General features: G+C 33.9%; 1 protein-coding gene across 2 annotated transcripts in view; it reads left to right on the forward strand.

Moving 5' to 3' along the window:
- LOC117338165 (H(+)/Cl(-) exchange transporter 7-like) overlaps window positions 1-16,483 on the forward strand; it is a 94,872-nt gene extending 78,389 nt beyond the window's left edge. The window contains exons 18-25 of one of the 2 annotated variants that reach the window (XM_033899388.1): window positions 688-805; window positions 1,423-1,491; window positions 1,688-1,774; window positions 2,561-2,644; window positions 4,315-4,395; window positions 5,208-5,469; window positions 9,519-13,896; window positions 13,946-16,483. In XM_033899388.1, the coding sequence (XP_033755279.1) occupies window positions 688-805; window positions 1,423-1,491; window positions 1,688-1,774; window positions 2,561-2,644; window positions 4,315-4,395; window positions 5,208-5,306 (538 nt within the window). In that variant the 3' untranslated portion in view covers window positions 5,307-5,469; window positions 9,519-13,896; window positions 13,946-16,483. Of the gene's footprint in view, window positions 1-687; window positions 806-1,422; window positions 1,492-1,687; window positions 1,775-2,560; window positions 2,645-4,314; window positions 4,396-5,207; window positions 5,470-9,518 lie in introns of both variants that reach the window. The other variant, XM_033899387.1, reaches the window with a different exon arrangement.
- Window positions 16,484-16,675: the final 192 nt, after the last annotated feature.

Consider the following 16,675-nt stretch of genomic DNA (forward strand, 5'->3'; position numbering starts at 1 on the left):
ACCTCAGGGCAAGGTGAGTGGTATATACTGAACCCCCGCCCCTCTGTGATGACCTCAGGGCAAGGTGAGTGTTATATACTGAACCCCCACCCCTCTGTGATGACCTCAGGGTTGAGTGAGTGTTATATACTGAACCCCCACCCCTCTTTGACAGCTGTATAGGTCTGGTAGTGATAGGAGGAAGTCCACTATAATCCTGGTTGGATGATTCCTGTGGTATGAGTGGTAGGATGTTAAGCATGATGATAATGATAATATTCAACATTCATAGCACACTATTTTATATGTAAAATTACTCTTATTCGCTTCACATTACATTATACAATTATGCAGCCTTGTTCATCGAGTTTACCAGTTTCTCCACGTTTAGAGAGTTATCAAAGTGTACACCAAGGTTCCTCACAGCTTGGACTGCGTCATTAGTAATGGCACCATAGCTGGAGACCTAGTGTGCTGACACTTATGGATCATTAGTAATGGCACCATAGCTGGAGACCTAGTGTGCTGACACTTATGGAAAAAGACTAGTTCTGCTTTTCCTGATTTAGCTTGAGCATATTGTAGCTATTCAAAGTATTGATATCATTTAAACAAACTTTTAGGCTTGAAATAAGCCATGTGATTTCTAAAGTATGATGATGTTAAGATGATGATGTTAAGATGATGATAACTGTTAATCATTTGTAGTGAGGTGATGAGCCAACCACTAACATCATTCAAACCAAAGGAGAAGGTTGGCCATATACTGGACATTCTCAAGAACGAGTGCTGCTGTGGTTTCCCTGTCATAGACGACGACCCAATGGTCAGTATAACACTGTAACCTGGACATTTTGACCAATTTATTCATTAAAGAATCTATATAGAAAATACCTCTATTTGGTTTATTTTGTTTAATGTCCGATGGATAGCAAGGGTCATTAAAGGACTTGATCGACAGCTAGGTTCTGGAGTTGGAGAAAAGACGGAGTACCCAGAGAAAAACACTGGCCTATTGTCGCATGCATAGGTTTCAAACTCGCGGCCAAGAGGTAGAGGGCTAGTGAGGAAGTGTCGGGACACCTTAACCACTCAGCCACTGCAGCCCCTAAAAATACCTAACATAAACAAAGATGTGACTTGTTTGATGATTTTCTACTATTTTGTTTTGTTGTTGTTGTTGTTGTTGTTCAGTTGCACAATAAAAGAAAAATACTTTCAGCATTAAATGTGGATTGTGATATTATAACAGAAATGAGGATTGTGATATTATAACAGAAATGTGGATTATGATATTATAACAGAAATGTGGATTGTGATATTATAACAGAAATGTGGATTGTGATATTATAACACATAAATATTATAATCTAGTACATGTAACTTGTGAAGAGTTATTGTATTGCTATTGTATTGCTAAAATTCATCATTGTATCATTTCAGTTCCCAGGAAAAGGCAAACTAAAGGGCCTTATATTAAGATCACAAATTTTAGTTCTTCTTAAAAAAAAGGTAAGACCATTAGACCATTAGACCATTTCATTGCTGATAAGATATATTATTTAAACTTTGTTTGTGGAGTAGAACCAATAGAAAAACGGCAGTTGGAATTGGTGTCAATTTTCTTTGTAATGAATTAAGAATAAAAAGTTACTCATAGATACACCGAGATTAATTACAATGAAAAAAATAATTCTTTCTGTTTCAGATATTTAGTCCAGTAGGCACACCACAGCCAAGAAATATACGCTTGAAGGACTTCCGAAATTTTTATCCACTTTACCTCAAAGTAGATGTAGGTTGAAGGTTTATTACTGTAAATATTTTTTAAGACATCACCATAGGGACTTGGCACAAGTGTTCAACCCAAAGGTCATATATATTGACCCACTTTATAATCTATCACTGTAAAGGGAACTGTTATTTGTAATAGGAGAGGGAAAATGAAAGGACCAGAAGGCTCTGAATTCTAGACGGACGCTCTACGATTTCAGCTGCCTGGCCACTGCATCAGGCCAGTTTAGTTAGAAGTCTTTTCCACCAAATACACACAACACTATATAACCTGCCAAGGGTATTTCAATTGGGCGCCAGATGTAATAGAAATAAAGGAGAGGGAAAATGCAGAAACCTGACCATAACCCGAATCTTGGACCTCTAAACACTAGACAAGCACTCTATATCATTTTAGCTACCTGTCCACTGGTATTCATCTAAGTCTAGTTACAAATACTAAGAAAATATGTAGGCTACATTATTATACATTTGTCTGTCCACTTGAATTGTAACCTGATCACTAATGAATTACCAGAGCCTAATACACTGATGGTGGTAGTAAGTATAAATCTCCAAGTTGACATCATTTTAATTACCTCCATTACAGGGGTATTGTAATGGTCCGGCTCTGGGACAGAAATCAAGCTAAAATCAACACGTTGTGTACCATTGAATGTTACTTTGGTCAAAGTCTCTGTGGACATAAAATAAAACATGAGAGACAAAATTCGCCACCATTCTTCTTTAGATATCATTAACATAATTCTGAATATTTATTTTAACTGACATTATATTGAAATTTCAGGAAATAGAAATTGAAGAAGAAGAAAGAGAGTACATCATGGACTTGCGGCCTTTCATGAACCCATCACCGTATACCATAGAATCTGTAAGTTAACCCATATACTGTACCATGATATAATCTGTAAGTTAACCCATATACTGTACCATGATAGAATCTGTAAGTTAACCCATATACTGTACCATGATAGAATCTGTAAGTTAACCCATATACTGTACCATGATAGAATCTGTAAGTTAACCCATATACTGTACCATGATAAAATCTAAGTTAACCCATATACTGTACCATGATAAATCTAAGTTAACCCATATACTGTACCATGATAGAATCTGTAAGTTAACCCATATACTGTACCATGATAAAATCTAAGTTAACCCATATACTGTACCATGATAGAATCTGTAAGTTAACCCATATACTGTACCATGATAGAATCTGTAAGTTAACCCATATACTGTACCATAGAATCTGTAAGTTAAGCCATATACTGTACCATGATAAAATCTAAGTTAACCCATATACTGTACCATGATAAAATCTAAGTTAACCCATATACTGTACCATGATAGAATCTGTAAGTTAACCCATATACTGTACCATGATAAAATCTAAGTTAACCCATATACTGTACCATGATAGAATCTGTAAGTTAACCCATATACTGTACCATGATAGAATCTGTAAGTTAAACCATATACTGTACCATGATGGAATCTGTAAGTTAACCCATATACTGTACCATGATAGAATCTGTAAGTTAACCCATATACTGTACCATGATAGAATCTGTAAGTTAACCCATATACTGTACCATGATAGAATCTGTAAGTTAACCCATATACTGTACCATAGAATCTGTAAGTTAACCCATATACTGTACCATGATAAAATCTAAGTTAACCCATATACTGTACCATGATAGAATCTGTAAGTTAAACCATATACTGTACCATGATGGAATCTGTAAGTTAACCCATATACTGTACCATGATAGAATCTGTAAGTTAACCCATATACTGTACCATAGAATCTGTATTTTAACCCATATATTGTACCATGATGGAATCTGTAAGTTAGTCCATATACTGTACCATGATAGAATCTGTACGTTAACCCATATACTGTACCATGATAGAATCTGTAAGTTAACCCATATACTGTACCATGATAGAATCTGTAAGTTAGTCCATGTACTGTACCATGATAGAATCTGTAAGTTAACCCATATACTGTACCATGATAGAATCTGTAAGTTAGTCCATGTACTGTACCATAGAATCTGTAAGTTAACCCATAAACATATACCATATAATCTGTAAGTTAACCCATATACATATACCATATAATCTGTAAGTTAACCTATATACTGTACCATGATAGAATCTGTAAGTTAACCCATATACTGTACCATGATAGAAACTGTAAGTTAACCCATATACATATACCATATAATCTGTAAGTTAACCCATATACTGTACCATGATAGAATCTGTAAAACCTGTAAATCAAGGAATATATAACACCATATACATGTACCTTAAAATCTGGCAGTAACACATGTACATACTATGTATTTTTATCATTGACTTTGTAAGTAAAACTTTTTACATGTGAATCATAAAATATGTAATAAATTCAGGTCCGTCAGTGAATTTTTTCTATAAGCATGATAAATGTAGCTTAGATTTTCTTACCTGGTTGTTGTTAGATTTTATCATCAAAATTCATTGATAAATGTTTCTTTTCTTTTTCAGACATTTTCACTGCCACGAGTATTCAAATTATTCCGTGGACTCGGACTACGACATTTAATTGTTGTAAATGAAAAGAACCAGGTACAGTTGTCGCCTTGTTTAATGTTGTTGTTATCAGTGACATTGATCATTGACATTTTTAGGTCACAATGTCTTGGGTCTCATGTGATCTTATGTCGCCTTTTGTCAGACAGTTGTCTGGCATCTGTCATAAATAGTTTACAGTTTTTGACTTCTTTTCTAACCAGGAGGCAAAGAATTCTGATATTGGGTCAGTAACTTACTGAGATGAAAGGCTACCAAGTTTTTCAAATGAATGACCTTGACATACTTTCAAGTTCACAGGGGTCAAATCTATTAAATCTTTTAACAACTTCTCAATAACTAAGAGGCCCAGGATCATGATATTGGGCCTGATGCATCCTGGGATGAAGGGCTAAAAAGTTTGTTCAAATGAATAGCCTGGACTTACTTTGAAAATCAAATATGTTAAAATCTTTAAACTTTATGCTCAATAACCTATGGTCATGATTTTTGGCAAAGAGTATACTGGGATTTATGACCTTGACCTACTTTCAAGGTAAAAGGGGGGAGATGTGTTAAATCTTATTTTAAAATCATTACATCATCTATCATTATACATGTCAGAACTCGGGTGACCGATAAAGCCCATAGGGTCACTTTTATTTACTTGTGCCTTTAACATAATTTAGTTATTTTAGGTCAAAGTTCTGAGACATCATTTAGTTATTTTAGGTCAATGTTCCATTACAACAAGTAGGAATTTATATTTTTGAAATCTACAAGTGAGTAGGTCTTATTTGTTGAGTGGCATAGTTTAAACTTTTCATATATTAAGGAATTTATTTGTTTTTAATTCCTGTCTGTTTCAGGCAATTGGAATGGTGACACGAAAAGACTTGGCAAAATTCCGAGCTGGTTCAAAGAGAGGCATTGTGAAAATTGAGCATTTAAAGATTGAGGACATGTAATATGTAATTCAGACATATACCTCATTGTCACCATCATACTTGTGTGTTCCCATATCACCTGTCCACCATCCTGGTACAGTGGCTACTGTGTCTGTCATTACACAGGGCACCAGTAAACTGTTGTCATCAGTTTGATGTGGACTATTTAAGATCAGTTGTCAAGGTCCTCTCAAAGAGAAGAAATTTCAATGTTCTGCACCGAGTAATTATCGTTTTCATGGTTAGCCTATACTGCATCCAGAAGAGCGCCTGACTTCCTGACACCTCACACATTAGGGAGCTGTTCCATGTCTTCCTTCCATCATTCCACTGTATAAATACCTACTATGCACTAAGCGTTATATCATATGTGTTACACATTTGTGCCAAAAAGTTAGCACATGACAATATTTATGACAACTGTGTTCCAATGTCATCTGTCTGTTGACAAATGATCTGTCGGAAATCAGTTTTCATCTGTTTACTTATTGTTGATGTTATCTAAAGAAAAACTTTAAGGTCAATAGGTTGTATGTTGAAACCTTATACCCTATAATTATATAGATTAATATTTTATTTGTTAGTTATAGGTCACTTATAGCCCTGTGGGTTATTTGTCTATAGAAACGTGTACATTTGGGGTTTTACTTTCTGTTGGGTTATTTTGTCATTTGAAATTATCATCATTATTTTATTTGAGCATTAAAAAAGATTTGCCTTTTTTCCCTCAAAGCCAAGTAATCCCATTTATTGAAAGGTGGCCTCGTAGACTTTAAAAAAATGTACTGCTTTGGTTATTTATTTAAAGCATGAATTTGATTGGTAACTATATTTGTAACAGGATTTACCCATGGGTCACCTTATATGTCCAGAAGCATACCCATGGGTTAATCATTTTGTATCTGTTTCAATAAAGTATTTATCGTAATAAGCCGACCCATAGCTTATTTTCCTGCAATAAGCCACATACTATAAGTCAAAGCTTATATGTTGGTCCCTGGGCTTATTACAGGTTAATAGTGTAAGTAGGTTAATAGTGTAAGTACAAGCTTACCTATGACTGATGTTTAAAGCCGTTAGTTGAGGACACTTCATTATGTTTGTGTTATGTGTTAAATGTATGTGTTTGGCCTTAATAAGGGGGATGTTTATGGTGTTAATGCATTCCTGGACATATCAGGGTTTTGTGTTGGATATCGGAGTTTTATCTTTATTATTACGATGTAATATTTATTCCGTAAATACACAAGTCCCTGTATGAGTTATTGATGTGAGTCACTGTGAATTTGCCATTGTGTTCTGTGTAGTTATTTCAACAACTGATATAATTTAGCAAATATTATGAATGAACAACAAATAGATCAATATCAGTAACCTGGTAATATTTTGCATTTTTGAGAAGAATTTGGGTTCTGAAGTTTCGGTCCCCGATATCTTCTGTATCAAAAACATAACCCCTACAGGGACTTGTATTTTTCATCCTCCTTCATTTGGTTATTGCAATACATGTACATTAATAACATATTCATCCCCCAACACAGATAGGCTAGCTAAAAAGAAAATGACGAAGTTTCTGTGCCCTAATTAGATAAACTGTTACATTATTGTTAGCCTGTTCTGGCATTGTTTGATTTTTTGTTTTGAATTGTGCATACATCCATACATATATATTATATGATATATATAAACAAAGTGCTAAATATTAGCCAGAAGTTAGATATGTATATAAGAAATCCTTGAAGTCTGTGACTGTGATAAAGTGAGGTTATTGGGCACGTTTTTGTTAGTATTCTAGTTGTTAGTGGAGCGGTTGTTGACAAGATGATGTTCCTACATTTGTTTTGTTGTAGAGTGTAAAATTTTAACCAAGACATTTATTTGTGGACAAGTTACATGTTTATAACTTTGTCTGAAGTTTGATTGCTATACTAGATTTTGAAAGTCTGGCAGTGACTTTCTTATCTGAATGTATCTGTTGTCTGCCCAAGAGTTTTGTGTATGAATTTATTTCAAATTTCATTAAAACCTTTATCCTCTTCAGTACATATATTGACTATATGCATACTCTTCAGTACGTATATTAACTGTGCTAGTGTTAAGATTTTTCACTTTTTTTATCTCTATATAAGCATTGATCTATTACAGTCAATTTCTGCATTTAAAGTTTTTTATGAAAAATAATGCTGTAGTAAATGTCAGAGTACTCTTTGTATAAATCTTTATTTGTTGGGTCATATCAGAGAAATTCCATATTATCTATATAACAATAATATGCAAGTATCTCAATTCCATAATCTATAATCCCTACGATCTCATTTTAAAATAAGTTCCCATAGATAATATATGTTTCAATAATGTAATCAAATTACTGTTTCATATTGATAATTAAATTACCTCACGACACTGCCAGATTCTATAGGTCAGTTCCTTCATTTTTATTGTCCCTTCAGCAAACTTATACATTTTGTATTGCTGAGAAGACACACATGTCAATTCATAACCCAAGAGTACTATGTTTGTGTCTTTATGAAATACCAAGGTCACTGTTAAATGTTAAAAGGTCAAACTGCATTCCTGTCCTAGTCGTAACTTACTTTGATGCAGTAATATCAAACTGCTCCCTTTACAGTTGAGAAGTAAATAATGGTTAAGTGTATGGGAATTTTGTTCTCCTCAAAGTAGAAAATACAATGATTTTACAAGACTTCTTAAAATGTGTTTTTATTCCCATTACAATTTTCAACTTGAAATGTGATTTAGTGAAATGTGTGATTTGTTTTATTATTCACAACCATGACATTGTGATTTGTTACTTAATTTTATTATTTATTTTACGTTTGTTGTGTGTACATAGTATTTGTTAAGATTACATATGAGAAATAGACCTCCTTGTATATTAAATGAGACTACCCATTTTAAATTCCTTCTCAAGTTCCACCAGTGCTGTTGGGCTGAAACTTGCCAGAAATGATCCTGAGATGATCCCCACCAAGTGTTGTTATTTTTCGGGCCGATCTGAAATCCAAGATGGCCGCCATAGCGGCCATCTTGAAAAATACATTTTAAACTTCTTCTCAAGTTCCACCAGAGCTATTGAGCTGAAACTTGCCTGAAATTATCCTGATATGATCCCGACCAAGTGTTGTTATTTATCGAGTCGGTCCGAAATCCAAGATGGCCGCCATAACCACCATCTTTAGAAACACATTTTAAACTTCTTCTCAAGTTCCACCAGTACTGTTTGGCTGAAACTTGCCTGAAATGTTCCTGAGATGAGTCCGACCAAGTGTTGTTATTTTTTGGATTGGTCTGAAATCCAAGATGGCCGCCATGTCCGCCATCTTGAAAAACACATTTAAAACTTATTCTCCAGCTCCATTGGTGCCATTGAGCTGGAAATGGGTGAGGGTGTTAAGGAAGGAGGGCCAACAAAGTGTTGTTATTTTTTCGGCCTCGTAAAAACTTTGACATGGCAGCAATGGCGGCCATTTTGTAACATGATTGCGCAATCATGGTTTTCCTGAACAACACCTATTTCAACCTTCTTCTCAAATTCCACCGGTGGGATTCAGCTCTAACTTACCAGATATTATCCTTAGATGGTCCAGACCAAGTGTTGTTATTTATTGGGTCGGTCAGAAATCCAAGATAGCCACCATGGCCAACAGTGCCACTATATACTTACTAGAGAGAATACATACTACAATAATATAAGGGTTTTAATTTAGAGTCAGATGACCGTTAAGGCCCCTGGGCCTCTTGTTTACTTGTGCCTTTAACGTAATTTAGTTATTTTAGGTCAAAGTTCAGGAACATCATTTAGTTATTTTAGGTCAAATTGTTCCATTACAACAAGTAGGAATTTATATTTTTGAAATCTACAAGTGAGTAGGTCTTATTTGTTGAGTGGCATAGTTTAATCTTTTCATATATTAAGGAATTTATTTGTTTTTAATTCCTGTCTGTTTCAGGCAATTGGAATGGTGACACGAAAAGACTTGGCAAAATTCCGAGCTGGTTCAAAGAGAGGCATTGTGAAAATTGAGCATTTAAAGATTGAGGACATGTAATATGTAATTCAGACATATACCTCATTGTCACCATCATACTTGTGTGTTCCCATATCACCTGTCCACCATCCTGGTACAGTGGCTGCTGTGTCTGTCGTTACACAGGGCACCAGTAAACTGTTGTCATCAGTTTGATGTGGACTATTTAAGATCAGTTGTCAAGGGCAGACAACAAACCAACTGATCTTTACCTGTTAAACTACAACAGCAGGTCCTCTCAAAGAGAAGAAATTTCAATGTTCTGCACCGAGTAATTATCGTTTTCATGGTTAGCCTATACTGCATCCAGAAGAGCGCCTGACTTCCTGACACCTCACACATTAGGGAGCTGTTCCATGTCTTCCTTCCATCATTCCACTGTATAAATACCTACTATGCACTAAGCGTTATATCATATGTGTTACACATTTGTGCCAAAAAGTTAGCACATGACAATATTTTATGTCAACTGTGTTCCAATGTCATCTGTCTGTTGACAAATGATCTGTCGGAAATCAGTTTTCATCTGTTTACTTATTGTTGATGTTATCTAAAGAAAAAATTTAAGGTCAATAGGTTGTATGTTGAAACCTTATACCCTATAATTATATAGATTAATATTTTATTTGTTAGTTATAGGTCACTTATAGCCCTGTGGGTTATTTGTCTATAGAAACGTGTACATTTGGGGTTTTACTTTCTGTTGGGTTATTTTGTCATTTGAAATTATCATTATTTTATTTGTGCATTAAAAAAGATTTTTCTTTTACCCCCAAAGCCAAGTAATCCCATTTATTGAAAGGTGGCCTCATAGACTTTAAAATAATGTACTGCTTTGGTTATTTATTTAAAGCATGAATTTGATTGGTAACTATATTTGTAACAGGATTTACCCATGGGTCACCTTATATGTCCAGAAGCATACCCATGGGTTAATCATTTTGTATCTGTTACAATAAAGTATTTATCGTAATAAGCCGACCCATAGCTCATTGTCCTGCAATAAGCCACATACTATAAGTCAAAGCTTATATGTTGGTCCCTGGGCTTATTACAGGATAATAGTGTAAGTACAAGCTTACCTATGACTGATGTTTAAAGCCGTTAGTTGAGGACATTTCATTATGTTTGTGTTATGTGTTAAATGTATGTGTTTGGCCTTAATAAGGGGGATGTTTATGGTGTTAATGCATTCCTGGACATATCAGGGTTTTGTGTTGGATATCGGAGTTTTATCTTTATTATTACGATGTAATATTTATTCCGTAAATACACAAGTCCCTGTATGAGTTATTGATGCAAGTCACTGTGAATTTGCCATTGTGTTATGTGTAGTTATTTCAACAACTGATATAATTTAGCAAATATTATGAATGCGCAACAAATAGATCAATATCAGTAACCTGGTAATATTTTGCATTTTTGAGAAGAATTTGGGTTCTGAAGTTTGGGTCCCCCGATATCTTCTGTATCAAAAACATAACCCCTACAGGGACTTGTATTTTTCATTATCCTCCTTCATTTGGTTATTGCAATACATGTACATTAATAACATAGTCATCCCCCAACACAGATAGGCTAGCTAAAAAGAAAATGACAAAGTTTCTGTGCCCTAATTAGATAAACTGTTACATTATTGTTAGCCTGTTCTGGCATTGTTTGATTTTTTGTTTTGAATTGTGCATACATCCATACATATATATTATGTTATATTAATATTATATGATATATATAAACAAAGTGCTAAATATTAGCCAGAAGTTAGATATGTATATAAGAAATCCTTGAAGTCTGTGACTGTGATAAAGGGAGGTTATTGGGCACGTTTTTGTTAGTATTCTAGTTGTTAGTGGAGCGGTTGTTGACAAGATGATGTTCCTACATTTGTTTTGTTGTAGAGTGTAAAATTTTAACCAAGACATTTATTTGTGGACAAGTTACATGTTTATAACTTTGTCTGAAGTTTAATTGCTATACTAGATTTTGAAAGTCTGGCAGTGACTTTCTTATCTGAATGTATCTGTTGTCTGCCCAAGAGTTTTGTGTATGAATTTATTTCAAATTTCATTAAAACCTTTATCCTCTTCAGTACATATATTGACTATATGCATACTCTTCAGTACGTATATTAACTGTGCTAGTGTTAAGATTTTTCACTTTTTTTTTATCTCTATATATGCATTGATCTATTACAGTCAATTTCTGCATTTAAAGTTTTTTATGAAAAATAATGCTGTAGTAAATGTCAGAGTACTCTTTGTATAAATCTTTATTTGTTGGGTCATATCAGAGAAATTCCATATTATCTATTTAACAATAATATGCAAGTATCTCAATTCCATAATCTATAATCCCTACGATCTCATTCTAAAATAAGTTCCCATAGATAATATATGTTTCAATAATGTAATCAAATTGCTGTTTCATATTGATAATTAAATTACCTCATGACACTGCCAGGTTCTATAGGTCAGTCCCTTCATTTTTATTGTCCCTTCAGCAAACTTATACATTTTGTATTGCTGAGAAGACACACATGTCAATTCATAACCCAAGAGTACTATGTTTGTGTCTTTATGAAATACCAAGGTCACTGTTAAATGTTAAAAGGTCAAACTGCATTCCTGTCCTAGTCGTAACTTACTTTGATGCAGTAATAGCAAACTGCTCCCTTTACAGTTGAGAAGTAAATAATGGTTAAGTGTATGGGAATTTTGTTCTCCTCAAAGTAGAAAATACAATGATTTTACAAGAATTCTTAAAATGTGTTTTTATTCCCATTACAATTTTCAACTTGAAATGTAATTTAGTGAAATGTGTGATTTGTTTTATTATTCACAACCATGACATTGTGATTTGTTACTTAATTTTATTATTTATTTTACGTTTGTTGTGTGTACATAGTATTTGTTAAGATTACATATGAGAAATAGACCTCCTTGTATATCAAATGAGAAATAGACCTCCATGTATAACAAATGAGAAATAGACCTCCATGTATATCAAATGAGAAATAGACCTCCTTGTATATCAAATGAGAAATAGACCTTCTTGTATAACAAATGAGAAATAGACCTTCTTGTATAACAAATGAGAAATAGACCTCCATGTATAACAAATGAGAAATAGACCTTCTTGTATAACAAATGAGAAATAGACCTCCATGTACAGTGTATATCAAATGAGAAATAGACCTCCTTGTATATCAAATGAGAAATAGACCTTCTTGTATAACAAATGAGAAATAGACCTTCTTGTATAACAAATGAGAAATAGACCTTCTTGTATAACAAATGAGAAATAGACCTTCTTGTATAACAAATGAGAAATAGACCTTCTTGTATAACAAATGAGAAATAGACCTCCTAGTATAACAAATGAGAAATAGACTTCCTTGTATAAGTTCAGGCTGATTTGGTTATCAGGTTGAAATGGTCCTAGTGGCACAGAAATTCTCAAGGACAGAAACCAACCCTGAAATTGATAGGCAGAGATTCAAGTATGAACTGTCACAAGAGTACACAATGTAGTGTGAACGAACTGGGGATGTGATAATCCACATCTCTACCTCCTGTGCCAAGGAAACATGCTCTGTCAGCAGAGTGACAAAAGACCGGGTTTAACACTATATGTACATGCCATACTGACGTGTTCCTTTTACACTACTCCATTTTTCTTGAGATTTCCCAATATCAGTCCCAGTTTCTCATTTGGAGCCTTTGGAATGGTCAACGGCACCAAATGTAACAAGAAATCCAGCATTGTGCCTCCACCAGAGATCGAACTCGCAACCCTCGGCTTGGTGGACCTCCCTCTACATATTAAGCTGAAGGGAAATTCTCCCTTGCGCAAAGCTAGAAGGCGACTGTATCACTATGTACAATTAAAACCCTGCCACACTATACATCAACTATAATCGGGGCACATATGGCTAAAGAGGATGTTTATTACCAGTAAGGTAAATCAAAACTAAGTAATTGGCTAAAGAGGATGTTTATTACCAGTAAGATAAATCAAAACTAAGTAATTGGCTAAAGAGGATGTTTATTACCAGTTAGGTAAATCAAAACTAACTTATTGGTTGAGAGGATGTTTATTACCAGTTAGGTACAGTAAATCAAAACTAAGTTATTGGCTAAAGAGGATGTTTATTACCAGTTAGGTAAATAAAAACTAAGTTATTGGCTAAAGAGGATATTTATTACCAGTTCGGTAAATCAAAACTAAGTTATTGGCTAAAGAGGATGTTTATTACCAGTAAGGTAAATCAAAACTAAGTTATTGGCTAAAGAGGATGTTTATTACCAGTTAGGTTAATCAAAACTAAGTTATTGACTAAAGAGGATGTTTATTACCAGTAAGGTAAATCAAAACTAAGTTATTGGCTAAAGAGGATGTTTATTACCAGTTAGGTAAATCAAAACTAAGTTATTGGCTAAAGAGGATGTTTATTACCGGTAAGGTAAATCAAAACTAAGTTATTGGCTAAAGAGGATGTTTATTACCAGTTAGGTAAATCAAAACTAAGTTATTGGCTAAAGAGGATGTTTATTACCGGTTAAGTAAATTAAAACTAATTTATTGGTTGAGAGGATATTTATGACCAGTTAGGTAAATCAAAACTAAGTTATTGGCTAAAGAGGATGTTTGTTACCAGTTAGGTAAATTAAAATTATTGATATTGAAATGTTTAAGGGTGGCATTAACACATTCCCATTAAGGATTCCAAAGTTGTTCTTTTTTGAGACTTAGATCAGTTTGGTGTAAATAGTCTAGTAATATAATTTATTAACAAAAAGATTGTTAGGATGGAGGATTCATTGGAGAGAATTTCCATTATTTCTATACCTGCTTAAAGAATCGGTCATTACTTACAACAAAAAAATGTTTTGTCAGCTTTTGAAAATAAATTATATAAATTAATCTTTAAAGCATGTAGTCAATAAATTAGCAATAAAAACAACCGTTTCATATTGGACCCTACACTATACATGACAATTGTTCAGAGGTCAGTCTCAGTTATGATCTACATGATCCACATGGTTCAGCTGCTTACCTTATCATCAGAAGTAACCATGATAATCATGCTTTAGGACTAGAATTATATTTTTAAGCAGCTGCTTTGTGTTCCATCAATTCTTCCCAGCATTATGAAAGGATGAATGAAAAGGAAGCCCAAAATGATTAGTTATACACTGCCTCTGATGATAGTTCTAGACCCAGTTTCATCAATTTTCCTATAAGGACGATCTTGAGCTTAAAATTTACTAATGGAAAGCTTATAAATGACTTCTCTAATATCCAATGCTTTCCAAGGGAAAATTTCAAGTTAACCATGGCCAGGTATGCAAGATTCTCTTCATTGATCACCTTAACGATGTAGAATAAATTAGTGACAAGAAGGGAGGATACTGTACATTTAATGCAAATACATATATGTATTACATTTGTACATACCTGGTCTGTACTTTTGAAATAGTAATAGTAAGTGTTGCAGTGCTGTAGATATCAGCAATAATTCACTGATAAATCCCGAGACAATTCAATACTTGCTGCCATAGATCAAAAACCATAATCACAGTGCCAATGTCAGATTGTCCAAATCACGTTGCCAATGTCAGATTGTCAGTGACGTTTTTTGTTATGTTTAATGTAAATATTTGTTTGATTAGTAAGTTTGCTTATTACTGTTTTTCACAACGAATATGAGGATGCTAGTATACAATTCAGTGAGCAATGCAATGGTGAGCATTCGCCTGCTAATGATGGTCTTTGTCATTAGAGTATGTGCCAACATTTAATTTGTAACTACCAGATCAAGTTCATTGCTTGTATACATTTGTGGGGAACAGTCAACTCTGTGTTTCCTCTTTGACTAGTGATAAAGCTTGGCTTTGCACACATCTAGTTGTGAAATTTAAGCATTGGGGTTTCACCTTTCAGAACAAGCCGAGTGTCCATATAACCTTAGGCTTGCAAAGGAAAAAGTAATGAAATTCACTGGAAAACCCCTATTATTTCAGCCATTGACCGAAGCGGAGTAAAAGTGATTTTTGATAATTTTATCATTATACATTTTACAGCATTTGACATAACTGTAAAGAAATAAACGTTGTTTTGTTTGTCCAAATGTGTTAAGAATGTTGGCCTAAATGGTACCTTTTTTTTTAATTTTCACATACTGCCAATTGTACTTTTCTTGATTGTTCACATACATGTCAATATTTGTATAATACAAATCACTGTGCAAGTCAGTTTGGTATTTTGAAACACTTTCTACACCTTATCATTAGGACAGTAGTTGTTTTAAATGTAACGTTGTACCAGTGCAATAGAAAAAACATTACAGCAAAATGAAGCACAGGGACTTGTTACAGATCTGGATGTTCTTTTTACTTATAATACTAAGTTATATTACACATCTGTGCCAAGTCCCTGTGAAACAGGAAACATTCCCGACATCAATCTTTGGTAGTTTTGCTAAGGTGAACACTTCTAACATAATTACAATGTAAATAGCCAAAATGAATTTGACATATCTGACCAGCATAACCGGATAATTTAGTAGATACGACAAAGTGATGTCATATTGGTCTTAAACAAGGAAACCAGTATTCTAAGACTGGTTGGTTGAATTATATGTCTTGGAATATTTTTTATCTGGAAGTTCATATTCAGGTAATTATTCTCACTCATGAAGGAATTATGTGCTCAGTCCAATCTAAATTTCTTGAAACTTGTTGAAATCATTGAAAATGGTGTTTGGCTCAAGTCTTTCCAAATCATTTAAAAACTGAAATTTCATGAATCCAGAATAAATTGGCGAGACTTCAATGCCAGACTATTTCTGCTTGTTGAGATTTTCAGAACCTGGTGATTTATGCAATACTTGCTTTTGAATGTAATAAACTGGAGTGCCAGAGAACAAGTATACTGGTCTGTGAAGTTTATCGAGCAAGTATCTTGGCTGTAGATCTTCATAGAACATTGCAGCAATCAAAATAATTGTCTCTTCAAATTTCCAGACCCGTTTCGTTTTATGCATGCATATTAATTTTCATGAAGAATTTAAATTGACTTTGTCAATCTTTGTATTTTTATATCCAATTCCCAAAAATTTAATAATAAATTTCTCCTTTCTTTTAATAAGTGCTTCTTTGTTTTGTATGTTACTGTTGTAGATATATTATAGTCCGACAAGGATGACATATTCTGTTTGCAGTCAACCGATTGCGATTAGTTCATCATTAATATGGATGGCAAGGGCAATACGATTGCTCTGTGATCACAAAATCATCAAAGTTTCCCTAGGTGAACAATGTCACTTCCTGGCACATATAC

The sequence above is a fragment of the Pecten maximus genome, chromosome 11, assembly GCF_902652985.1.
Source record: "Pecten maximus chromosome 11, xPecMax1.1, whole genome shotgun sequence".
Taxonomy (NCBI): domain Eukaryota; kingdom Metazoa; phylum Mollusca; class Bivalvia; order Pectinida; family Pectinidae; genus Pecten; species Pecten maximus.